This window comes from Corapipo altera, unplaced genomic scaffold (genome assembly GCF_003945725.1).
Source record: "Corapipo altera isolate COAL_440 unplaced genomic scaffold, ASM394572v1 22b, whole genome shotgun sequence".
NCBI lineage: Eukaryota > Metazoa > Chordata > Aves > Passeriformes > Pipridae > Corapipo > Corapipo altera.
Window position 1 is genome coordinate 8,392,018 of NW_020884876.1, and position 27,041 is coordinate 8,419,058.

The following is a 27,041-nucleotide window of genomic DNA, read 5'->3' on the forward strand; positions in this document are numbered from 1 at the left end:
CATAAATAAAGGTGTGGAAAGGAGAACAAACAGCAACTTTTATTTTTCCATACCAGATTAGTTTCAACTCGAATCGGCTCCCTGATCTGATTCACTGTCTGGTCATGCAAATGTTCATGCCAGTATAAGCAAAAACATTGCAGGGACAGAACAAAAGGCCAGAGGTAGCAACAGAGCAGGATCAATTCTTTCAAAGATTATACCAGCTTAAAGGTTTTGCAAATCCAAGCTCTAAGAGTACAAATGTTTGCATCTCAGGCACTTAATGCTTGATGTTGAAAACCCTGCAGCAGAATTGGAAAAAACCTGAAAGTGATCACTTTGCCTGCAGATATACAAAATAAAGTGGAGTAATAGTTATGTGTTAGCATTGCTTTGAGTTCCTAACCATGTTGTTTAGTAAAATTAGTACATGTCAGCAAATTAGCTGAAGTAGACAAACACAGAGGAGAACATATATACAATTATAAGAGCAAACAGCATAAGTTATAAAATCTTTGGACTCTCACAAACCACAGTAATAAGGATCCTGCACAAAAGGAACTCCTCGAGCCCTGGTCACCAAATAGTATCCCTTCAGGCATCCTCTAACAAAGGGCACTACTGAACCACAGGGTAAGCATTTAAGTTCTTACAGCATTAGCTGTCCACATCATATGCATGTTCTGCTTTGCCAGATGGCCTGTAATCTGGTCTCCCTTGAAGTTGAAAGCATCATATTAAAACTCCTAATTCGGGTAATATATTCATAAAGTAGTGACCTCAGTCAGTGTTTCTCAAAGTGGGTTACATCATCCAAAAGGATCATGCAAAAGCTCTAAGGCAATCATTACGAGCTAAAAAAAAAAAATCCCCAAACTGCATTTTGGGGAAAAAAATTAAAATACATAAAAGTATAGAAAATGTGAGATAATAATAAAATTAAATTATACTTAAACATATTGACACCAAAAGAATCTGAGGGATCGTTCTACAATTCCAGACTGCTCACAGACTACTCTTAACCCTCTCCAGAAGAGAAGAGTTTGCACTGGCCCTTAAGGAAAGTAGGCTTAAGGTTTGTATGAGAGAAGGGAAGCTAAGGGACTAAGAAAAATAATTACACAGATGGGGAAAATATTTAGTTATCATGAAAAAATAATATATACATTGATTTACATAATTTTGTAAGAACTTACGTTATAGAAATATAGTAGACTTTTTTATTAGAACTTTGCAATGTCCAGCCTAGTACGGCTTTCTCAAAATCAGTGGAAGTTTTGCCAATATCCACCCTTCCAGAGGAGTAAAGACTTATCTGACCACTAATGGAAATTCCATCCTTAACATTTTCAGCCTTGAATTTTTAACAGAAAAGGACAAAAAAACCACATGAGTAAGACCTTCTGAATTTACAGTCTATTGTCTTAAGTTCTAGCCTGATCCTCATAGCTTACTGGGTTGGTTTGAGAAATTTAACAATATCAGAGCTGTTGTAGTAAAATGGGCCCAAGTCCCGTGGACAACCTGAAACTTCACAGTTGGATCAAACGTAGCTTTTTACAGAGGCACACAGTAGGAACAACAATAGAAAAAGAAATGAGAAAATGGACAGATAATAGAGAAACTATTCAGAATAACCAATTATGGGATGCAAGAGGAGAGAATCAATGTGCCTTCCCTCAAACACTTTGCTAATATAAATCCAGCCAGAAGGCAGTGAATGTGAAATGTCATTACTCACCTCTCCCTACATAACAAATGGGAGAAGATTTCTTCCAGAGGTGCCATCCCCTCAAGATGCCACTTATGAGTCCTGAAATTCCACTTTATCCAACCTGTTTTTCAGGCATCTATCCATTTGTTCCTCCTCCTAGCAGTAGCTACAGGTTTTCTCCCTCATTGGGCTCCTTTGTCCAGTAAGAGAGATCTACCAAAACTACCTCCGAAAGAGGTAGTCTTCCTTGTTCTAATACAGCCACTGTCCCGACAAGGAATTTTAACTGTTCAAATCCAAAAAGCATATCCAATACATCTGAATTATTACAAAGCTAATAAAGCAGTAAGTAGGCATAAAAACTGTTTTCTAGAAAGGCTTTGCCCCCCTAATTCCAAGTGACCTCCATACTAGAGATTTCAATGACATCAAAACAACACATGCACCCCTAGTCAGACGAAGTAGAAGTTATGATCTCCACATTTGGCACATCAGACAAATGACCTACTTGTAAGATTCTTAGGCAGTTTTTACCTCCCAACAACTCAGAAGTACTCTCACCAAAACACTGTGAAAAATACAGTGTACAAAACTAAAATATACCACTGTACAAGATAGGAAGTTTCACTGAAATTGCTACAAAGAAATATATACGTTAATATAAGAAGAATCAAATACACTACCGAACAAGGGATGGAAACTACTGTAAGTATACCACCATCCAAAGCACAACACTTTGATATCCATCTTGTGCATTAACATGACATAGTAAAACCAAGCTGATCACATTTGTCCCAGCCACAGAAGACGCGTGTACAGATGGATATACACAACTCTCCTCTATTAAATGAAAGCATTAGTGTTTCCAGTACATTTACAATCTTCAAGAGAATTCTGAGACAATGTTGTCCAAGTCTCAACATCTTATATGTGTGTGAAGCAGAATTTCAACCCATGAGTAGCTCATAATAATCAGGAATTCACCTGCAATGCATAGAAATTACATTAAGAGTGAAGAAAGTATTTAAACTCTTTCTTAAAAAAACCCAAACGACAAAGTTACAAGAGATTTTTCAGAACTGAATAAATATTTTGCGCACACATGAAATAAAAAGAGCACAATTATCAGAGCAGTGATCTGAAAACACTTTCAAAACACCCAGAAATGAGAATTGCCTCTCAAAATTTCACAGTTTTATGTTTTATAGTTTTGGCCAAAGCAGAAGTTAGAGATGAGTTTAGTCTGATACTAGCATTTAGATTCAGAAGCAAATCCCTTACTTTCTTCACCTTTTGAATTCAATCAAGAACGTCCCTATTTTTAAAAGTTCATGAAAATCTAATACCATATGCAAGATCAAAGGACCCTCACTGCTATTCCAATAAAGCAAGGTTTTAAGAGCACAAATGAGGTTACTGGGTGGGACTCAGTTCAAGACTAGTTGTCTATCTGTAGGTGCTCAGTAAGCACAGTTGACATCTAATATCACATTCTAGTTATCAGAGTAGTAGTCCAACCCAACCAAAGGAAATTAAATCACCTCATCTCCAAAGCAGACACCCAGTCAGCTACAGTACACTTTTCATTACACTGACTGTACTGACTATAGAGCTATTGACTATAAAAGCAGCTTAGACACCACAGGGCCGATTCACTTGCCCATACGTTTGAGATGCCACATGTAGCAAGCCTTGTCTCCAGCTTTTGTTCCAGAAGACCACTGGTCTCTTAATGTCCATGACATATCTACCGTGCAGTTGTCTCTGCTAACTTAATGCATCTGAAATGGCTGTAGACACCTCGCTATCTTTAAAGTAAGCATATAGCACTACTAGTGCAGGTACCTAGATTCAGGTATTACTCTCAAATAGAATCTCTGTTATTGTGCTGCTAAATACTATTTCTGAGAAAACAGAAAAAGGTACCAATTAATATGGAGTAACGCATACAGAGAAAATAGATATGCTTTCAGAATTATATTCATTTCAGTAACTCTAAATAGCATTGTATTCCAATTTTGCTATTTTTGTATGGTTTAGACATAATTACCATGCAATTAAAAAGATACGTAGAAACAGATGTAGCCATTTTGTACCAGCAGATTTTCTTGTAAGCCTTTTAAAGTCAACAATGTTACACCAAAGGGCAAATTTTCCCCAGCATTTTGATGCTAATCAAGAATTCTGAGTCTAACCAAGATGAACTTGCTTTTATAATCAATATGGCAAACTGAAAAATACTTACGGTTTATGTGATCAATATAGTACACACCAATCTGAGGATCATATGCGGCTTCCCATCCCCACGGCAATTCATCCCCAACACAATCCGCAAAGGACAAGGGCTTTGTTAACCTAAAACAAAGAAACAACTCAATGGCACAGCTTCCATACATATGTTTGTTATTCATATTAATCCCTATTATTACAGAAACTAAAGAAAGATTGCAGGGAGAAAGGAAAGCAAGTTGTTTTCTCCCTCTTAAAGTTTCGTGTCTTGACTGTTTTTCCCCTATTCCATCCTTCTGAATTTATTACCTCCAAGAATATATTACTGCAAACATTTTTCAGTCCAGGAACTCAAGTGAGAAATTCAGTGCAACATCTTTCATATTTGACAGTTTAAAATCAAACAACAACCAATAGCTTGTAAAAAAAAATAAAAATTATCTACATTCCTATTTGCCACCAGGAGAACTGGACCCTTCAACCTTGAGTCGACAAGATTTCAAGATCATTTTTTCTAATGACCACAGACAAGAAAGTCAGAAAAGTGAATACAACCACCTAAGATGCAGTTAGCAGCACGCATCAATCCATGCACTTGAATAAAACAAACAGCAGTGTGCACAGAGCAGACATTTTATAAGTAACATTTAATGGGCCTTAGATGTTCACATGGTGCTTTTTTAGGAAGACAGACTATTAAAGTTTTTCATTTTAATAATGGAGCACTTATTTCTTACATTAAGTAGATTGATAAAAATAATACATGGGCTCTTTTCCAACTGAGGCTGAGCAGAGCTTTACATGATCATCTTTTTCTCCTTTTTTTAAAAAAGAAATTAGTATTGAGTTTCCTGTCGATAAATCCACAGATAAATGCCATCCATGGTATACTGATATATTTAACAGGAAGAACAAGAGATTTAAGGTTTTATTGTCACCATAGTGACAATAAGATTACTACATATCCAAAGTTTAAATAAAAGAATCCTCAGAGTAAGATTATCAAGAGCAGTTTGTGGGATACAAGCAGCACTCCTTTGTTCACTGCTGATTAGGTTCTATCACCTAAGACAGTTTTTTCATCTCACCATTAAAATTCTATATAAATAAAAAGCTAACAGTCTAATTCACACATGCTTTTCTGTGTCTCAGGATTTTTTTCTTTAATTACTTCCTGACCAAAATAAACTGGTTTATTGACACTTTTTGTGAGAAAAGAAAGAGAAAAGAATATTATATTTTACCTTCTACAAACTGAATTGGATTTTGTGTAGAAACCACCAGACAGACAGTACTTTACAAAACTATTGAATTCTTTACGCAGCTGGAAAAAACCAGAAATTTGAGCACAAGTTTGATTTAGAAATCATTGCCCCATTGTTACTTTTATTATCATCATCATCAAGGTATCTGATCTACCAATTCTTTCAGTAGGACAGTATTCCTCCAAAATAAGGCTGAAGAAATCACAAAGAACCAAGTTCTTAGGATTCAAAACATTTTGAACAGTGATTTTGTTTCCAATTTATGTTTTTTAAATTGCAAGCATGAATCCACTTCCTGATATTTCTCCAGAGTTTACAACATAATCCTATGAAGGTTACTGATGCTTAATTTGAGGTTCTGAACAAATTTGCAGGTATGAGACAAATTGGCCTGTTTATTGCCACTTACAAACTGCTGTGCAAAACCACTAAACACACTGAAAACTATTACAAAATACAGGTGAGATTACCAATGTGGAATTACATCTGGACATAAAAATATGGAGCACAAGCCAGCTGTCAGTTCCCCAGTGATTTCCAGGGAGAGAGCAAGTCTGTAGTAAGCCAAGCCTATCTATTCTAACCGCTAACACTACTAACATTAAAAATACATTTTTAAATCCAGACACTGGCATAGCTCTGAGTGAGGCTGCTCCAAGGAGCTCTCCAGAAACCCCAGCTCTGACCTGCCACCCTGCTCCTGACCCTCCTCCTGCCCTCAGGGCAGCAGAAGCTACGCAGCTCAGCAGGTTAACAGTTGCCTGGCGCTGCCATATCAAACGCACCTGCCCAAATGCTGACTATTAGTAATTACCAGCATCACTTCAAAGATTACTGTTTTGTTGCAAATAGTAACAGCTAGAAAGAAAGAGATGGTTCTTAGGAAAGCAGGAAAAGCCTTTTAAAGCCAGGGTAAGCACAATCACAGTTTCAGACAGGCAGCATGCAGCAGACTGAAAACAGGGTATCCACGCAAGTCAGAGTGTTCCCAGGCCACTGCTGCTCAGAGGAAGCATCAATCATGTAAAAGCAACGGTTCTTTGGTGAATCTGGTTAGTCACGTGAACAAGATGTGCCAACTACAAGAGTGCACCTTGCTTTGAAGAAAGTCCTGTCTCAAATTTGATTACAACTGTAGATTTTCACGAAACATCTTAAACTGGATAAAAATAAAAGTTCAATGTCATCATTAGCTTTAATATTATAATATTAACTCAAAACTGAACTCATGTAGTTCAAGTAGAAAAAATATTTTAAATATCATATAGCAACATAGGAATCATAAACTCATATAAACATGGCCAGATGATCTCTAATAAATTAATTTAGAACTCTGCATAAGCATTCAATACTTTCACCAAAGATACACACCACAGCTAACAACACTCACAAGATGTTTTTTTTAGATGACCTCTACAGGAAGGATATAAGCCCAGTACTATCCTGGCTTTTCTTCTGTGCTCCACATCAATTTTATTTTTAATCAAATACTGACTTCTTACTATAATAGCACATTCTGTAAGTTAGACTGCAGTCGACTCTGATCATGCAAATGTTCTGTCCAGGTGCTACCACTTCTCTGAAATCAGATACCGTGGGAATGAATAGCAGCCATTCTCTCATCCCAGACACTTCATACATTAAAGCGACTCTAAAAAACTGTGGAAAAGTACTTGAGTGACCGACTCTAGACTTTAAACAAAATGAGAAGAAGAGGGAGACAGAGGTCCAAAAATACAGGTAGTACTGGATAAATTGTTCTATGAATTCTGCTCTGCCGGATGATGCTTGCATATCACATCCTTAAGATCTGAACTATGTCAGAAGAAGTGCTTCCAAGTAGATTTTTAAAACATGAGAAAGTTTGCACATAGTAAGATCACAATTAATTAAGAGTGTAATGTTCCCACAACTCTCTTTTTCGTTCCAGAGTCTTTTAATGGCACAGGATTTTTGAGTCCGATGTGTACTTCTACATTTGAACAAGAATCAGCACAAGGTGATATCTGATTGCTTAAGGCCCTCAGAATTGTCTCAATATAAATACTATTTACTTTCAAAATACTTATGGCAAGTGGGTGAGATTAACATGATATGAAGCAAGAGAAAATTTACAAGACAAAAGTTGAAAGCAGAGAGTTACGAGATGTAATTGGAAAGGAAATAATATCTAGGAACAAGGACTGAAGGAATCTTGTCTGTGTGAAGATCATTATCTGTGACATAATAACCTATGACAGACAGACTACCATTACATTCATTAACCATGACCCAAGAAAAATGAGGTTTATTGGACCATAATAGAGAATTAAGTGCTGCATCTCTAGGGCGCTGATATTCTGAGGTAGTTCATAATACTGTTTCATTTGTAGCCATCAATTTACATGTTAAAGAATGCTGATACTCTAAAAAGTAGAACTTAAAAGTCCACATTTACTATCCAATGAAGTTCAACTAGTTAACAAAAGGCTTGGGTTTTTTTAATGCTTATCATTAAGCTCAAGTATGCTCACCCAGGGGCACTTTTCTTTTTAGCCTTAGCAAAAAAGAAGCAGGTGTGTGTAAGAAGTGGCTATTTTTAGGAAAACCAGGAAGCATTCTGTAATTCCATTATACAAACAATGTATAATTATGTTACTGCCAATCACTTCAGAGATGCCCTGGGAAACCCATGAGACAAATACAGTTTATAAATCAAAAAGCTGTAATATCATATCAAATCCACTTTTTTCTTTAAAGTTTCCAAAATACAGAGTTAGCTAAGCTCTTAAAATGCAGTTTCTACGATGATATATGTGTTATTGTTAACAGTTGTTACTGCATCTACAGTCATAACTTTAAGAATAAGTCTGTATATGGATCTAAGGTTAACAATGAATCACAGAATATTCTGAGTTGGAAGGGACCCACAAGGATCACCGATTCCAACCCGTAAGTGAATGGCCCATATGGGGATCAAAGCTGCAACCATGGCATTGTTAGCACCATGCTCTAAAAAAAAAAAAGAGGCTGGTGATACTGTAAAATGGAACCGTAACTACAGCTGATGGGCTGTCAGTGCAGAAACACTATTCCGTTTGGACAACTTTCTTGTTTGATGTAGACCACGTTTTGCGGTCCCTAGATCCCAAAAATACATAGAAGATAGACTTATTTCTAAGGTCAGGGTCCACAAAAATTAAGAAATTTACTATATGTATTAGTAAAACTTACTATCATTCTGTGAAGATACAGACAGCCCATGATATTTCCCATTTCTGTGATCTGAGAGTATGAATGTGCATGTTCTTAAAAATGTGTATGCAAATGTATTTATGTATATACACAAACTATTCTGAACACACTGTTCAATGCAAGAGAAATGCTGCATTCTGCTGCATTCCTTCTCTGAGCACCTTTTTTCTCCAAAATCCATTGAGGATTAAATCAATTGCAACATTGAACTGTAAGTTAAACCATATTATGATTAGCACTCTATCAACAGAAAACTCCACACTTTGGTCTTCATCCTCTTCTAAACTCAGTTGATACCAGCATCACCTATCTCCTTACGCTACTACCAAGACCTGATTTTATCCATATTCTGAATTACTGTGTGAATTCAGCTACTGATATGATTTGCTTACATAGGACAACGTGCATCAATTGCATCAATGATTTACTGTCACTTATAATACATGTGGTGGAGGGTGTGGGGAAGAGAGAAGGTTAAAGTAGGCAGATCTCAGAAAATGATGGGGTGGGGAAGAGGGAGAAAGAGACACAGATACTAAAAAAATCCCACCCCACCCAAACCTGAGATGATTTTTCCTCAGTTAGAAAGGAAGAAAATACAGGTTGGTAGAGGTACACAAATACCTGAGAAATACAAACAGGTTCATCTTAATCTCTTTCAAAATTACTTTCAAGAATACCTCCTTTGCTGTGTGGCACTTCACCTACAGTCAACACTTGAAGTTTGGAATTCAATTATAACTAGGGTCAATGCACAACTCCTATAGCAACTTCAACATGCATTTCAAAACTTTCTTCAAATACCCAAAATGAACTCCTGTACTTTTCCATGGAGCAAGATCTTGTGTGACACTTATATGAAACGCTGCATGGATTAAATGTCACACCTACTCACTTTCATATATAATGATGTATATTACATAATTTATTTTTTCTTGCAGTGCAGTACTCTCTAGAACCTTTTCTAGACAGAAATTGTTCTGAAAACTATATCTCTTCTCCACAATCTAGAACTGAGAAGACAAAACACAACTTACGATTCAGATGTTCAGGAATGAGCATCTATTAAAACATAACAGAAGAAACCAACGATGGTAGAACCATACACATACTTACCTGGAATACAGAAGGGTGTACAGATGATTTACCTATAACACAATACAACAGCAACACAAAAAGTTTACTCTGAGTGCTTTCAGTTAGCACAATGACATAGAATAGGAACATATGATCAGGATCAGTTAATTTCTTATTTTGCAAAAGGATGAAAGTATTTTACTCTTAATTTTGGTCCATAGAGCTTGAGACAAGCAAAGGTAAAAATTTAAATCAACTCATCAAGGAAAGAAATGTACAAACAGAAGAAGAAAAATGTTCTAAATTCTTCCTCAGATCTCCTGAATTTAGTGCTCAAGTTGGGTTTCAAAATCAATTCAATTCTTACCCAACTTTCTAATGCTATAGGCATTATGACTTTGAAGGGTGTATAACTATGTATTCTAATCCAGCCCCAAATATCTTTACAAACATGGATTTTACTCACTTCAAGCATCCAACACAAATTTCTTGTATAAAACTCAGGGGTGCAATTAATCTCATTAACTTCAAAAGTCAGTTATCTAACCTGAATTACTGCTTTAGGTTCCCTAGAGAGGCAGATTCAGCATATGAAGATTTTCCTCTTTTCCTAGTAACTATAGGATTCTGAATGCAACACTAAATTTAAGTGGGATGAATACTGTAGCAGGTATCAGAGTGCAGAATAGTGAAAGAGTCTCAACTGTTGCACCACCTTGCAGGTCAGAGTTAAAGAAAGGCATTGCCGCTCCCTATGGCTGAGGTCATTAACAGTATGAAAATTACACTGCATAGGGAATACAATTTTCTGTTCTACAAATTACAGTGGCTGAAGCTGTAACAAAATGCATTTGCTTTGTATTAATTATATTGCTATCACTTTCCTAACTTTAAAAAGTGGTAACTGCGCTGTTTACCTGTAGGAAGGGGCAGAATTTGCCCACAAAACACCCTTTTGCCATATTCTTTGTTCATTCAATTCTATAAACTAGCAAATCCCACACAAAACCTCTCTCTCCAAAAAGCAATCATGAGTCTCTCGACAGGATTTTTTCTTCTAAACACCATGTTCTTAACACAGTAGTGCCTTCCATTCAGATATCAGGACAAGACATTATGTACAAACTTTGAATTGCTCAGGTACGTTCTCTTTTATTAACGGTATTATTAAGATATACTGCCACTTTATTACAGGTATTATTTTGAAAGAGTAACTAAGTGGACATCAGTACCACATTAGAACAGATCAAAAAAGGAGTAGCATGGTCACAGTGCCTGTATGAGAATAGTGGTGTAAAATAAACAAATATGGTAAGGTCGTGCACGTTTACCTTGTTCCCAAGATGTGTGGAACCAAATGTTAACAAATGCCTATGCTTACAAGACAGCAAACATGCATATTACCTTTTCTGTGCCAATACAAAATTACTAATAGTTCAAACTAAACTTCACCCCATTCTTTACTTATGAAAAATTCTCAATAATATTAAATTATGCTTCTTAACAGCATTAAATGTAGGCCTATAGCCAGTAGCACGTGCACCACTAATGTGTTTGTTTTGTATTACACACACATGCACACCACAGTACAGGCTTACACTCAAATGTTCCCAGCCACACTCCTACCTAGCATGAGCACATAGCAGTCGACAGTACTGCACCTTCACCTTTTTGCACCACAAGTGGATTCTCAAAATCTAATGGCAGAGACTAAAGTCACAGCGGAGTTATACACTTCTAGGAGACAAAGATTTATTAACTCCATTGGTAAGTATCTCCTGGATACATTTAATAAGTCTTCGCTTGTTTTCCAGATTTCAGATAATTTTGCTCCTGGTAATACAAAGATGGGTAAACCAGTCAAATCCATATAAAATAATGTAAACTTGAAATATGTGGGCACTGATTCTAGTTTTCTAAAAAAAACATACAGGCATACATTTTTAATAGCTTGCAACCTCTATCCTGTGATTCTTTTAAGCTCTTGAATACTTAGGAAAGACAGCAGGACTTAAAGAAATATATTTCTTGGTTTTACAAAGTTTCCTTGGTAAAGAAAAATGTACAAACGTGCAGATGGAGGATTATACTAAGAGACATACATAAGTTTGCTAACTTAAGCAACATAGAATGGTGGGACATTATTTGGGTATATCCCCAAACTCTATAAACTTTATGCAATACAGAGAAGATAAGGATAGAAATCTTCAGGTCCTTCAAAGATCTTGCCCATTTTCTCTACAGAAAAAACCTCTCCCCAGAATGGGCACCTTAGGTCCTTCTCATACACAAACACTCAAAAAGAAGCAAGCAGAGAATACACAACTTAAGCTTTCAGTCCAGGAGGTAGCAGATAGGGGGAGATGAGTGCAGAGGGAGTGTGCTGCCCTCCAGCTCACCATAATATGCTACGTGTGTGTTAATGACTGCCATAAAAACACGTTTTAAGAGCAAGGAAGCAGAGCATAACTGCCTCCTCCCATTGAGCTGGCATTAGCTCAATGTCAGCTCATTCCGTCCCTCCACAGGTGCTTCTGAAAAGGCACATGAACTGAATAGCTGAGACTCAGAAGGGGAAGAATGCTTTTGGGAAGGAAGGGACCCACACCCACTGGTTGCAGGACCAGGTCAAACTACCTGCTGGCATGGTTTTTTGTTTCCTTTGCCTTTTGATTACGATAAACTGTTTTGGCTTTTTCACTTAACAATCACCATCAGTGAAAAAAAAAAGAAGCCCACACTGAACACAGCTATACATTTTGCTATATTATTTTATAATTGAAGGTACTGAAAGAAACCAAGTCTGTAAGTGAAAAGGAGAACCATTACTTTCCAACTCAGCATTCTAGCTATATATTTTTGTAGGAAAATCCCCCAACCAAGTCACTACTTGTAACTAATTTATCTCTTTAACATTGCCCAGTTCAAATCAAAGATGACATTTTGAAAGGTTAGGGGAAAAGGAGGGCACAAAGAAGTGGAAATTGGTAATGCTGTGAATGTTTTCTCCCGCTTTTTTCTTCACCGCAGCAGTTGGTCCTGCACTGGCACGTAAGCACTATAATATTAGACACCTGGAATGTGAGGAATGTCTGATAACCATACCCTAGCACAGGGATAATTCCACAGCCATAAACCAATGATACGACCTTTGAGCCTGTCCCTGGAAAGCTCAAATGCAGTGACATTATGAAAAGGCTATTATGTGCAGCGTTGCTATAGGTTATTGATATATATACATGACTGTACATTGTTGATAGAAAGACACCATGTTGTCATCAATTGAGAAGACTGTTAAGAAACTTGGCTATTAGTTTTAAGTCCATATACACCATGCTATTTTTCCAGCAATTTTAAATGTTTCCAATCCTACAATTTCTGCCTACAAACTTGACTTGGAAATGTTTCCTTTACTTGTCTTGTATCACCCTGCTTCTCATTTCATACATTTATTATCCAAGTATTCTTCTACAATATGAAGATGGACCCCTAGAAATACACAAGGTAAGCAAAAAGGAAAGCCAAACAACAAAAAACCCCACACAACCCTAAAAAAAGCACCATGAAAACCCAACAAATGCAGTCAATCATTGGTTTTTGAAATTCAAATAATGGCATACACTGCAGGAATTTCCATATGCAAACCAGGAGCAACATCTGCCTCCAAAAGCTTACTATTTAACTGAAGTATGACAAAACAAACAATGGGAGGAAAATACCTATAGATCGGAGTACTTTATTAGAATAAATCAAAACAGATACACTTACAGGAAAGGATTAAAACATTTATTCTGTTAATCTGAATGACTTGTCAGCTTGGCTGTCAGTCACAAAGTACCAAAAGTAGGCTTCATGACAGATAGTTAACTACTAAAGGGTTAAATATAGGACATTTTTGTAGTGTGATAATTAAATATGGGAAAGAGAAATGTATTTCAAAGAAAGAACACAGTCAAAACCAGAAAACAATCACACAATGTCATCATCTAAAGATCTTCCCTACCTCTAATCCTTCCCCTTCCTCCTCTCTGTAATTTCATACACGCACTAGTTCAAATCACCCCACTACTCACCTCATCAGCTACAGAAAATGATTTTGAAAATTTTGTACTGTGAATTCCACTTCCCCCGCAAACAAACACTTACTTGCAATGCAAGGAACCTTTGGATTTATAGACAGGATATTTAAAGACTCTCCTTGCCTAACTCTGCTCCCACTGAAGTCAGCAGGAGTGTTACCAATTTCAGCAGCAGGAAACTTAAGTCTGTGACAAGCACTTTCGAAAAGTACTATCCATCTGAACATCTCAGATAACCTCACAAACATTCAACTTCATCACTGTGAAGCACTTCAGTCAAGTATACCAATCATTCCAGAAGAAGGGAAGAGCAAACCTGAGTTAAGTCCAAGGTCACTGCAATTTGCTAACAGACCTAAAAACTGAACCCAACAGGGGCCAACACCCCACTCTGTTATTCTCAGTACTAAGTTCTTCTTGTCTCGATTCCGGCTTCTCATCCAACCACTTGTTTTGGAACAATTTTTAATGTGTATTTCATTAAATCATTATGTGTTTTGCAGTACAATGCAGCTCCTGTTGCAAAAACACTGAGTTGGATCAGAGCTCAAATGGTACACAACCACTAGGTCCATCTCTGGCCACTGGTAAAACCCTGTATCCAGATGCTACAGAAGAAACCCTTAAAAATGTATTAACATTTTTTTAAATGGAAAAAGAACAAACTCAACACTGATTATATAAAACTGCAAGCAGCATAATATTGAAAAAAAAAGGATAATATATTTGTATTTTAATATTAATAAGAGACTATAAAAATGTCTGCCAACCCTTGATACAAATGGTTCAGAAAGATCCTTCAAATAATTTCAGCTATGTTTTCATAGAAAACAGACTCCAGAAAAATCTTTACATTCTTGAGATTATACGGAAGTCACAGACTGAGTTATTATATTATATATTAGTAAAATTGCACAAAACTGAAATAACGAGTAAGGGTTGTAGTAAATGTTTGCTTCATACAAATCTAACATTGAAATTAAAAGTGCAAGATCATCAAGTGTCAGGGTAGTGTAAAATTACAGTAGCATAAAATTATGATTATAAGAAGATTTCAGATATATGTTCTGGCCTACATTTAATCCCCTCCCACTAATTTAATATGAAAAGCTCTAGTTTGCAATGCTTTAATTAAACTGTCTTTCTTTGCATATTTCAAGATACTCAGAAAATAGTATTAAACAAAATTAATGAAGAGTTTCTTCACCATCTCTACTGGTTTTATATTTCTTTATTCACAGTATTAATTGACTTCAATTTTTAGATCAAATTTATTCCCAGTGGCCGTAAGGTTTGAGGAACGGGAAACATGCAACAATTATCCAACAGGAAACATCTAAGTTTGCCGTGACTTCCTTCCCACATACCCACTCCCAGAAACTGCCTGAAAAAAACCACCTCAGAACCTGTAATGAAGGCAGCAAATTTTCTAGTAGTCCCTAGGAGGAATACAGCACATATTCAGTTTATTGAAACTTGGCCTTCTGTTGGAAGAAAAAAAAACCACAAAAAACCCAAAGAATCACCTTCTGCCTCTCATGTCAGATTGACTGAACGCCTTTCAGGTCAGCTATCCTTTTTGGTTCCCTTTCCCTGAACATTTATAAACCTTTCCTCTACCCCCAGCATACAATTGCTTGTCACACATCCCTCTTTACCAAGTATGTTAGGCACAAAGCTGTTCAGAGTAAATACTTCCAAAGCAGTAATTTGCAAAGATCGCTGAGAAATTCTCTGAGACACTGTCAAAGGAAACCTGGAATTTCCAGATGAGCTAACGCTGGAATAAAGCTGCCTACCTCTCCCAAACATGAAAATGTACTCCCTTCAGGTTTATTAGCAGTTTGTATTGCTGATTTAAAAATTTGAATAATTCAGGTTAAAGAATTACTTCCGAGAACATAGTACATATTCAAACCTAGTCCCTAGTTGTGGTGGCTAATAGCACAGAGTAAATTATCATTTCTTTAAATAAGCATATTAACATCAAAACAATATACAAAATGCTCTCATGAGTAGCTAAAAGCAATGTTTTACCAGTCCTGTCTTTCAAGGTGAAAGAGAAGGGGAAAGAAGATGAGAACACCAGAATGAGGTTATTCTGCACATTTTCAAATTCAGTTGCTTAAGCTAACACTTAAAACTCAAAATTAAAAAAGGAAGTAGCCTATTTACAAAAACCTGTGAGGAGATTTTGTACTACTGTATCACATTTAACTGGATCAAGAGACAACTATTTTTGCCAACACCACTGCAGAAGTCATTCAACTCCTTGTGGGTGGCTCTTTGAATCAGCTCAACACTTAGCAGAAGCCAAAATGCCAAACAGCTTAATTACATGTTACGAGGAAAGAAATATAACACAAAACAGAAAATACCACCATACTTTTTTTTTTTTACAGCTGTTGTGTGAATACTCTTTAATGTTCCATTCAGCTCTGATAGCCCTGTACTTCTGCACCACCACAACATCTTAAAAGTAAAACCACAGACCAAGATGCAGAGAAAAGTGAGCAATGGCAATCAGAGTATAGAATGTAATGTAACTGAACGGGTTAATATCATTCATCTTAGTAGTCTCTTACAGAGTGGAAATATGGTGTACATGAGAGGAACAGGCAGCACTGATTCTCTGTTTCTCACACTACAAGAAAGCACATGCAGAAAGTACAGAAGGGCATGCTCAAAACATAGTTCTATACAATACACAATCATAGCTGGACCACACTGCCACTGCATTTTGTTGAGGTCAAAATCATAATTGCTTTCAAAAACAGATTTGACAAAAAATAAAAAGAACAGATTCACAGTGACAGTAAATGTGATATTCCAGATAAAACTGTTTTCCTATTGAAGTTGCTATTCTAAATTCACCTGTCTCCTAACACATGCAGGAATATTAATTAAATCTGCCACTCCCTCCTTTCCCAAGGCTGTTAAGACTGGAAATTGGAATTCCAAAGATAGAAATTGTGTCACACACAGTACCTTGTCTTAAAGTAAATTTAAAGAAAAGGCTCTGGCTATATAGGATCTACTGACCTTCACATTTGGATTAAAAGACAACAAAACCAACCAACCAACCAAGGCAGGTGATACTTTTCAGGATAGCTACTTTTATAGCAGCATTACTCTTTGGCAACAGAAAGGAACATATAATACACAAATCCTAAGAGTTAACATACAAAGATGAAAATGAAGAAAATACTTCCCACTGGGAAAAAAAGCAAAAGAAGAAAAATACTTTGGTCTTGTACACATACTTCAAACTGGATCTTGTTAGAAAGTATTCTTAAAACTGTCTTACTACAGAGAATATTGTGGAACACTGAAACTCATACACAAATCTCTCTGAAGTCCGTTTAATGTATTCTTAGTTAAAAACCATTTAGTTATTGAACATTTTTATAATGAATCACTAGAATTTCTCTCTTTTTTTTCTTGCTTCTGTTAGTTATAGTCACAAAGGATTTTTTTTTTAAAGAGTATCACAAAGCTAACATTTCTTAGACTTATATTAATCCCATTTCTAGCAAATAATATTAAATTTTAGGAACAATAGAAAGCTAACCTAGATGAGGGGCAACAAGTTTGAGGTCCATCTTGAGCTGAACAAAAGAAGTCATAGCTAGTCTCTACTTTTGACTAAAAACATGGTACCAATTCTCATCATCTGCCCTAGTTTTGTAACAGCAACCTGCAAACCACACTTGCCTTCCTTTGGACTAGTAGTCAACAAGTTGTATTCTACTTGGAAAATCATGAAATGTGGACTATTGGAGGGACCAGTCCTGTTTAACATCTGTTCAGTGATTTGGAAAAGGCATCAGACTGCACTCTCATCAGACTTGCATATGACACCATATTGGAGGGACCAACCAACACTATTAAGGACATGATCAGCCTTCAGAAGACTTAGGCTACAGGAATGGGCCAGCAGGAACCTTCAGAGATTCAGCAACACAAATGCCAAGTCCTGCATCCAGGAAGCAAGTGCCCTCTACCATAATACAGGTTGGGACTGATCATCTGTGGAGTAGCTTTGGGGTCCTGGCGGGCAGTGAGCTGGCAGTGATCCAGTGCCCTGGCTGCAGAGAAGGCCAACAGCCTCCTCTATCAGCAACAATGTGGCCAGTAGATCAAGGAAAGTGATTACTTTCTCTACTCTACACTCATTAAACTGTATCTCAAATACTCCACTCAGTTCTGATCTTCTAAGGCAAAAAAACCATCCCCAAACCTAACCGAAGCAAGCCCAGGGGAAAGCCACCGGGATGGTTGGGAGCTGAAGCACCTGCCCTGTGAAGACACTGAGGGACTGGGGTTTGTCCAGCTTGGAGAAAAGGCAGCTTCAGAGGGATGCAACTGTCTGATCCTGTAAAGGATACACAACTTCACAGAACAAGCCAAGGAAATTTCTACACCAAAGTCAAAGGCAGTCTTGCCTTCAACAAGGCTAGAAGCAACCTCTGTATGTATAGAATCACAGAATCAGCCAGGTTGGAAGGGACCTCTGAGATCATCAACTCCAACCCTTGATCCACTACCGCTGCAGCTGCTAGACCATGGCACTAAGTGCCACATCCAGTCTCATCTTAAAAACCTCCAGGGACAGAGAATCCACTACTTCCCTGGGCAGCCCACTCCAATGTCTGATTACCCTCTCTGTAAAGAATTTCTTCCTAATGTCCAACCTAAACCTCCCTGGCACAGCTTAAGACCATGCCCTCTTGTCCTGCTGATAGCTGCCTGTGAGAAGAGACCAACCTGGCTACAATCTCCTTCCAGGGAGTTCTAGAGAGTGATGAGGTCTCCCCTCAGCCTCCTCTTCTCCAGCCTGAACAACCCCAGCTCCCTCAAGCCTCTCCTCACAGGACTTGTGCTTGAGTCCCTTCACCAGCCTTGTTGCTCTTCTCTGGACCTGCTGCAGCACCTCAATATCCTTCCTGAACTGAGGGGCCCAGAACTGGACACAGTACTCCAGGTGTGGCCTCACCAGCGCTGAGTACAGGGGAAGAATCGCTTCCCTGGTCCTGCTGGCCACACTGTTCCTGATCCAGGCCAGGATGCCATTGGCCTTCTTGGCCACCTGGGCACACTACTGGCTCATGTTCAGCTTCCTGTCAATCCAAACTCCCAAGTCCCTTTCTGCCTGGCTGCTCTCCAGCCACTCTGTCCCCAGCCTGTAGCGCTGCAGGGGGTTGTTGTGGCCAAAGTGCAGGACCCGGCACTTGGCCTTGTTGAACCTCATCTCGTTGGAATCAGCCCAACTCTCCAGCCTGTCCAGGTCCCCCTGAAGAGCCCTCTTGCTTTCCAGCAGATCAACATTCCCCCCCAACTCAGTGTCATCTGCAAATTTGCTGATGGTGGACTCAATCCTCTCATCTAAATCATCAATAAAGATATTAAACAGAACTGGGCCCAATACTGATCCCTGGGGGACACCACTAGTGACCGGCCACCAACTGGATGCAGCACCATTCACCACCACTCTCTGGGCCCAGCCCTCCAGCCAGTTCCTAACCCAGCACAGAGTGCCCCTGTCCAAGCCGTGGGCTGCCAGCTTTTTCAGGAGTATGCTGTGGGAGACGGTGTCAAAGGCTTTGCTGAAGTCCAGGTAGACACATCCACAGCCTTCCCCTCATCCATCAGGCGGGTCACCTGATCATAAAAGGAGATCAGGCTGGTCAAACAGGACCTGCCCTTCCTAAACCCGTGCTGGCTGGGTCTGATCCCTTGTCCATCCTGTAGGTGCTGTGTGATTGCACTGAGGATGATCTGCTCCATAACCTTGCCAGGCACTGAGGTCAGGCTGACGGGCCTGTAATTTCCTGGGTCCTCCTTCCGGCCCTTTTTGTGGATGTGCGTGATATTGGTCAACTTCCAATCACCTGGGACCTCCCCAGTGAGCCAGGACTGTTGGTAGAGGATGGAGAGAGGCTTGGCGAGCTCTTCCGCCAGCTCCCTCATCACCTTTGGCTGGATCCCATCTGGTCCCATAGACTTGCAGGGATCCAAGTGGCTCAGCAGGTCGCTAACTGTTTCCTCCTGGATTACAGGGGGGCTATTCAGATTCCTATCTCTTTCTACAAGCTCCAGAAGCCAGGTGTCCTCAGGACAACCTGTCTTACTGTTGAAAACTGAGGTAGAGAAGGTATTAAACACCTCAGCCTTTTCCTCGTCTTTGATAACTATATTCCTGCCCATGTCCAATAAAGAATGGAAGTTTTCCTTGCCCCTCCTTTTGCTATTATGTATCTGTAGAAGGACTTTTTGTTATCCTTCACAGAAGTGGCAAGATTAAGTTCAAGTTGTGTCTTCGTCTCTCTAATTTTCTTTCTACATGACCTAACTATATTCCTAAACTCTTCCTGAGTAGCCAGCCCTTTTTTTCATAATGGGTAGGCTCTCTTTTTTACCCTAATTTCCCTCAAAATCTCCCTGTTCAGCCAGACCAGTCATCTTCCCTGCCAACTTGCCTTTCGGAGACTGGGACAGCCTGCTCCTGTGCTTTCAAAACTTCCTCCTTGAAGCATGTCCATCCCTCCTGGACTCCTTTGTTTTCAAGGGTTGCTTCCCAGGTTGCTCTGAACCAGTCTTCTGAATAGGCCAAAATCTGCCCTCCGGAAGTCCAGCGTAGAGGTTAATTAATAGTTTAGTTACCTGATGTTTGTCATGTTTGCAAAACAAAATCTAAAAAATATTTTGTCCTCCTCTGAGAGGCTTTACTTTAGACATTTTGACTTTTATTTTTCCATCAAAACTAGTTCCTTAGTGAGGCTCTGGCAAGGAGAGAGTTTAAAAACAATTACTGATGACACAGAAAATGACAACACTGTCTCAAATACTGAGCAGAGGCACTTCCACAGAAAAACAACACCTAAGCATAAACAATTGATTAAACAGTAATCTCCCATGCTGTACATATCTTTTGTACTGGAAAAGGCAAATTGCCATATAAGCAATGTTTCAATAAATTCAGCTGACTAGAAAGCTGCAATTTCACAGACTTCTGGAATTTCTTAGACACAGTAATTTTAAATGAATACTTCATAAAAATAATTTTCAGTATTTTGTTAGATGTAAAGCTTTTATACAGTTTGAGTAATGAAAAACCTCAACATTAGCTCATACAGTGGAAATACAGTCATTCCTTGCCAAGACAACCATTACATCCCCATTTGCCATTTATTATTCTTTTAAACTGAATAGAGACGATTGCTCTTAAGAGATAGTCCAGATATGAATCTCTACTATCCAATTACTTATGTACTCTCTTTCAATTTCTCAATGGATGGCTCTTACTATCTCTCATAAATCAATCTACATCAGTTGCTTTTGTGAAAAATCTTTAACATAAATATTAATACTTTGAGCTACTATTTTTCCTCCAATTCTACATAGTATCCTTAGGTTCCTTTAGGAAATTACTTCATATACCATTCAAGCTTTTAAAATAAAACATATATATCTACTTGAAGGCTAGGCTTCTGACTCTCATCCTATAAACATCAGTCATCTAAAACAATTTCCAGAAGTACTGGAAAGTTTAAAAGTGGGAACACTGTAATTAAATAGGAGTCAAACTTCTAATCTGTTGAAAATGCCACTGGGTGTCTGCATGTATTCCAATGCTCTATGACATACTATGTAAAGAAAACAAATACAAGGGAAATTAACATTCAGTCAGAATGTGTATGAGCATGGAGCTTGACCTAACAAGCAGACAGATTTCCAAGCTCGTGACAGCCCATGCAATTCTTTTTAGCTTATCTGCAGGCACTCAGCATGGCTAAAGTTCTAATTTAGAAAGTACGTGAAAAGGTTAGGGAAGAAAGAGAGGATCGTGATTATTCACAGTCCAGCAAAAATCTGTTTTCCGAGTTTTAGACTCTGGGGATTCCACAGTAAATTTAAGAGAAGAAGCTGGAATTTCCTGATCTGGCAGATATAACCTAGGGTGGGGGAAGGATAATTCTCAAAAGAGCTTTCAAAGGTGGGTTTAGAATTTTGCCCGACAGAACAATGATTGATTTAAATCCACCATAAAAAGAGAGATCTGATCTTCTGACAAGTCTTTGAAATGGTAGAAGCTAATAGGAATCATTAGCACTGCATGCTTGCTTAATGAAAAATCCATTCTTTTACGTTTAGTTCTAAACATTTTTAACACACTTGTGAGCTGATCATCTCATGCTTGAAGTTGTCAGTATACTAAGCACCTCCTTCTGTGCCATGCCATGAAGAACTAACTTTTTATAGGCAAAAACAGTGAGGAAGAAAGGTAGGGGTTTTCAATAAAATGAAACGTGCATTCCTTCTTAAATGTGATCTGCATAGCTCTTCACTTTTCAGTACATGGTAATTTCATCCTCTCCCAACCTAACTTCCATGTTTCATCCGTTTCAGCAGTTTTAACTCTGAACAAATAGTGTGAAAACTCTGCTCTTTACTAGAAGTCCAGGTGAAAGGATCCAAGTCCTGTCTTTTTTTGCTGCTGCACTGTTTCATGCCAAAGACAAAAAAGAATTTAATTTTGCCCATCACACTTCCTCTCCTTCATCATACTGCTTTCTCTATGTTAAATTCATTGTACTTCTATCATTTGTATTTATAATAAACAGATTGTAACAAGGTCTCTGGTTTGGTTTACATAAACTTACTTAAATAGCAACAAGAACTAGAGACCTCTGCCAAATGGTATCAAAGCAGTCTCTGGGTACCAGTGAAAAACAGTATTGTTAATTTCTTAACATTACAGTATTTCAATCATTATTAGCATTTCTGCATCTACACATAGAAGACATTCTGTCTAGAATTGATTTCTGCTTTCCAAAATCTAATCATAACAGCAGACATCTTTTATTTGTAATCCTAAAAAGCACAAAACCCCACCACTCAAAACCAAACACCACCACACGTAATTTCTGATAATGACACCTGGCTTCATTTGACAAGAGTCTGCAGAAAAAATGCATGGTCTTGTGCAACAGAGATGAATAAAGTTTGCAAAGTAACTAACAGTGTTATCTCCTTGTTTTTCCATGCCTGGATTGTTCTTCCTGTTGTCCCTCTACAGCCAGCAGCCAGCTGCTGGGAGATACACAAGGAAACAGCAGTGCTTGGTGACCCTCACCAGCAGCCAAAGAATTAGTCTGGTTGATGGAGCGTGGCAATCCACTGCGCCAGCTGAAAAAAAGCAGGATAGGGCATTTTTTGATTCTTTCACTGGACTTTGGGAAGGCAAAATCTCTTCCTTTCACAAACCTGACAAGAAAGCCTAACTGATGTCCAAAGGGCCTTTACTGTACTGACATTTGCTATCTTTAAGCTATAACACAAGTCCCTTATGAATTGCCCAGATACTTATGAATGGCTGTAATCTAGAGTGTGTTGCAATATGGATGACTGCAGGGACAGTAGGGACACAAGCATAAAGATTCATGTGGCATGATGCTCCTGTGATACCCACATTAGCAGAAAGACTGCCAAGTCTGTCAGAAGAGAAAAGCGGGACAGAGTATTTCTTGCAGAGAATAATTTGCAGTCACTAGGTGCAGATTGAGGTAGAGAGGGGTCAGGGAAATCCCTCAGCTGAGGTTAGGGGGGGATGTCTGCAGCCTGAAAACTCCCCACTAAGATAATACAAGGTCTTAAACACCTCAACCCTGACCTTCAAGTCTTTGTTCCCTTCTGTTTTGCTGTTGTGGCCCAAAAAGCAGAACTAACAAGAACTGTATAGTGCAAATCACAACCCTTCTGCCAGTCACTAACAATCCTAGTTGTGTTGTTAAGCTGCCAACAAGTTAAAATGTATTGCAGACTTCAGAGCATTGAAAAATGCTTCATTCTCCTGCTGCCATCACCCTTACCTACTTTTTATTTATTCCATACTATTCACACAGATGGAGTGATGTATTTGAACAGGCTGAGACCCATTCTTCTCATCACACTCCTATCTTTTGCTTATTCACTGGAGCTTTTTCTGAACCTAAAGAGAAATGATCAAATTCTAAGAACAGAGGGCACACAGGACATGGCACCTGAAGCTGGGAACTGCTGTTGATAAAAAATCTGAGAAGAATTTATGGAGATCACAGACAGTCTTTGACTGGTTAAATGTTTCTATTGACAGGCACACCTCTCAATGCTATCCACAGGAACTTCTACAGCACTGTTTCTCCCACCCTAAATTTTTCAAAATGATCCATATCCAAAACTGAATCCTAGATCTGCCTGTTGCCTTGGGTTATGGTAGTTCAGGAAACAGAACCAGGATGTTCAGGTACCTCTTCCATCTCATTCATTTGGGGGAGATGGTTTTTCAATAGCACCAAGTCATTCTGAGCCAGGAAAGGGACTGGAATCTGACTCTTTCACATTCCAGACCACTACACTGACTAACAAGCAATAAAATCTTCCCAGTCTTTTACATTCCCAAAAGAGCCCCGACACAAATTTTTCATCAAAACAGAAGAATGGAATGTTCTATACAGACTTATGAACACTAACTTCTGAAAAAAAAAAGCTTTTTTAACATATCACACAACTTCAACTGTCACTTTGTCTTTTGACATTCATTTCCCCCCTTTTCTTCTGCCTGGTTTATTAGTGACAGTCCAGCAAAAAGTCCACATAGCACACCACTGCCATATTGATATTTTCAACAGACTACTAAAGCAGTTTTGCTTTTGTACACCACTGTTACGGACGTCTTGGAACTATCCCTATGACAAATATATCTCTTAGTTTCCAGTCTACCAGCAACTATTAGTATAATAATTATTCATTACATAATTTATGGCTTCCAGTGGAAGAATAAAGCAAAATAAACAGCAACTATCATTTGCTAAAGAAGTATCTCTGTATCTTTTAGCTTGAAATGACATATTTTTTAAAACAAAAAATAAATTAAAGATAGAATTATTATTCTTTCTAAAATGGCAAGAATTTAAGAAACAAAACAAACCATGTAGTACAAAGAAGATTAGAAAACGCTAGGATCATCAAGAACCGCATGTAATTTAAAGGCAACTTCAAGATAGCCCTCAATCAAACCAAACGTAGCCAGCAGGCCAATTCCTTCAAGTATTCATCCACAGGTAGTAATTTAAAAAACAATCACAGAGGTGAATAAAAGCTGTTATGATCTATGAAGTACAGCAAAGTGCCATTCAGGAGAGTTGTTTTCAATCATCCATCTCTGAAAGTGCCTTCTGGAACAAACTTTAAAATACTGTCCCTTCCAAAGCCACGTTTGAAGGAACAGGATAAAAACCAACTGTAATGAGATGCTTCTAATACATTTAGTAGTAACTTTAATATTGCACTGCAAATAATGTAGCCCACACAGAGGTATCTTTAATAAACCAACCACTAGATGTAACACACATTTTCCTCACCAAATTCTAAAATTCAAATTATTAGAAGTACAATGATAACTCCAGGGTGTTGGAGATCTACATCGATATCAAATAGAGTTGCTCTTCAAAGTGATAAAGAAATTTAATTTCTACATTTTTGCCTGTAGAATTGATAGCTAGAGCAAATTGAAGCTTTAAATCTTTTTACAGACACTACTAAAGTGAAGAGTGGTTGAGTTACTGTCATTATGCTGCTAAACAGCACTTATAACCTCCAACTACCCTCATAATTCCCATTCCAATATAGCACATTTTAGTCTTCTTGTCCCACAGCTACTTGATCATCTGATTTTTCCATTAAAGGCACAGGTGTTTGGGATTAAGGACTTCATGTCAGGTACGGTAATAAGTATTTCCTTGCATTTAAACAGATTACATCAAGACTACTTCGCTGAAACTAGTATCTTTTTCTAAAATATGATGTTTAGTTAATTTGATGATCTAACACTGATAAAGCCATATTTATCCACATATGCCTGGTAAATAATGAAGAGAAAGAACCTCTGGAAGAGATCTGGTCCAACATACTACCCAATGCAGGACACTTCTGAAATCAGACCAGGTTGCTTTGAGTCATGCCCACAACCATTCAGGGCAACCTCTTCTAGTGTTTGACCACAAATCCCAGGTTATACTGCCAATTTTTTTGGATGTAGTAAATCACTGCAATTCCATTTGCAATTATTTTTAAAGCTCTTCTGGGATACAGATTATACACTGGCCCATCAGTTTCAATATAATGAACAGTATGAATTTAATCTCCATGTTAAGACTCGGTGGTTTCTATTAAAAAAAATTTTTCATCAGTTGCCCGCTGTTACTTTCACATAGTTTAACATTTGTGTGGAAGACCAGTCAGTATTCATGTGGTACATATTCTATACCTATTCTATATATATAATTTATCCTTAGTCTCCACACCATCCACAGATTGTGCTTTCACAACGTGAAGCCTTCAGTACCAAAGCTAGGAGGACGATTCATCTTTTCAAAATAATAATTTTTAAAAAAGAGGTAAATTGACTTTTCTCTGATGCAGAAGTACTACAAGCTTATGTTGTGATATGACATTTATTGTGATCTTTTTTCATTTTTGCTCTTGTTGCTTTTAAGCCTTTCTACTCTCATTCGCAGCAAAGTTGCACAAACAGATGTGTAGTACAGTTGAATGGGGGGTGTCAAAAAGAAGCAAAAAGTGGAAAGAGAAATACCTTCAGCTCTTACTAGCACAAAATATTATTCACAAAATCAAAACTTCAGTGTCTACTAGTCTCATTTCTCTCTTTCATAAAGTTATCTGTGCATCAGACCACTCAAACTGACAAGTGTCAGTCAAATATTTCCCCAATCATTTTACATCATGAACCATTTTATTCTGACAGAAATTTAGAGGTGTTTTCACATGAAAATCAAATATATCTCAACCAAACAGGTAGAACTGAAATACAGTAATGCACTAACATGTTTCTCTGAAACACAACAGCAAACATGGATTTTGTAAAATTTTGCACTTGATTCTTATATTTAAAAATAATTAAAAATAAAGACTGTTATTTATTATATAGACTCTCTGCCCACTCTCCTCCCTTACGACTTAATATCTGATTTCTATTACCTCCTATATTCTTAGGATATTTCTACAGTAGATCCAAAGGTCTTAACACTGGAGATAAAAAATTTGTCCCTAAACTGCCTCACTTGGACTTTAATGGGTTTGTCCACAGCAGCAGGAAGTTTATTTGCACTCCTTGATTAGCTCAAAATTCTATGACTTCAGGGTAGACATTACTGAAAAGACAACAGATCACACAGTATAGGAATGGCTGCTTTGAAAGATTTTGCCATCCCAATATTCCTTTTTATCTTCATGATCAAGCAACGTCAGGTTGATTGACAGCCAAAGGAGATATCCCCAGGAGAAACAGAAAGGTAACAATCTCTGGCTACATTTCAACTGGGAAAAGTGGAGTTTGGGAGTGCTTTTAATCTCCTGAGTTACCAGTCACTATAGCAAAGTCAAACTTAGCTAAGTATCAGT

The 27,041-nt window shown here is 37.9% G+C and overlaps 1 protein-coding gene across 1 annotated transcript in view; it reads right to left on the reverse strand.

Moving 5' to 3' along the window:
* WWC2 (WW and C2 domain containing 2) overlaps nt 1-27,041 on the reverse strand; it is a 101,769-nt gene that overhangs the window by 62,295 nt on the left and 12,433 nt on the right. Inside the window, exon 2 of the mRNA XM_027635890.1 lies at nt 3,942-4,051. Within this exon, the coding sequence (XP_027491691.1) occupies nt 3,942-4,051 (110 nt within the window). The remainder of the gene's footprint in view (nt 1-3,941; nt 4,052-27,041) is intronic.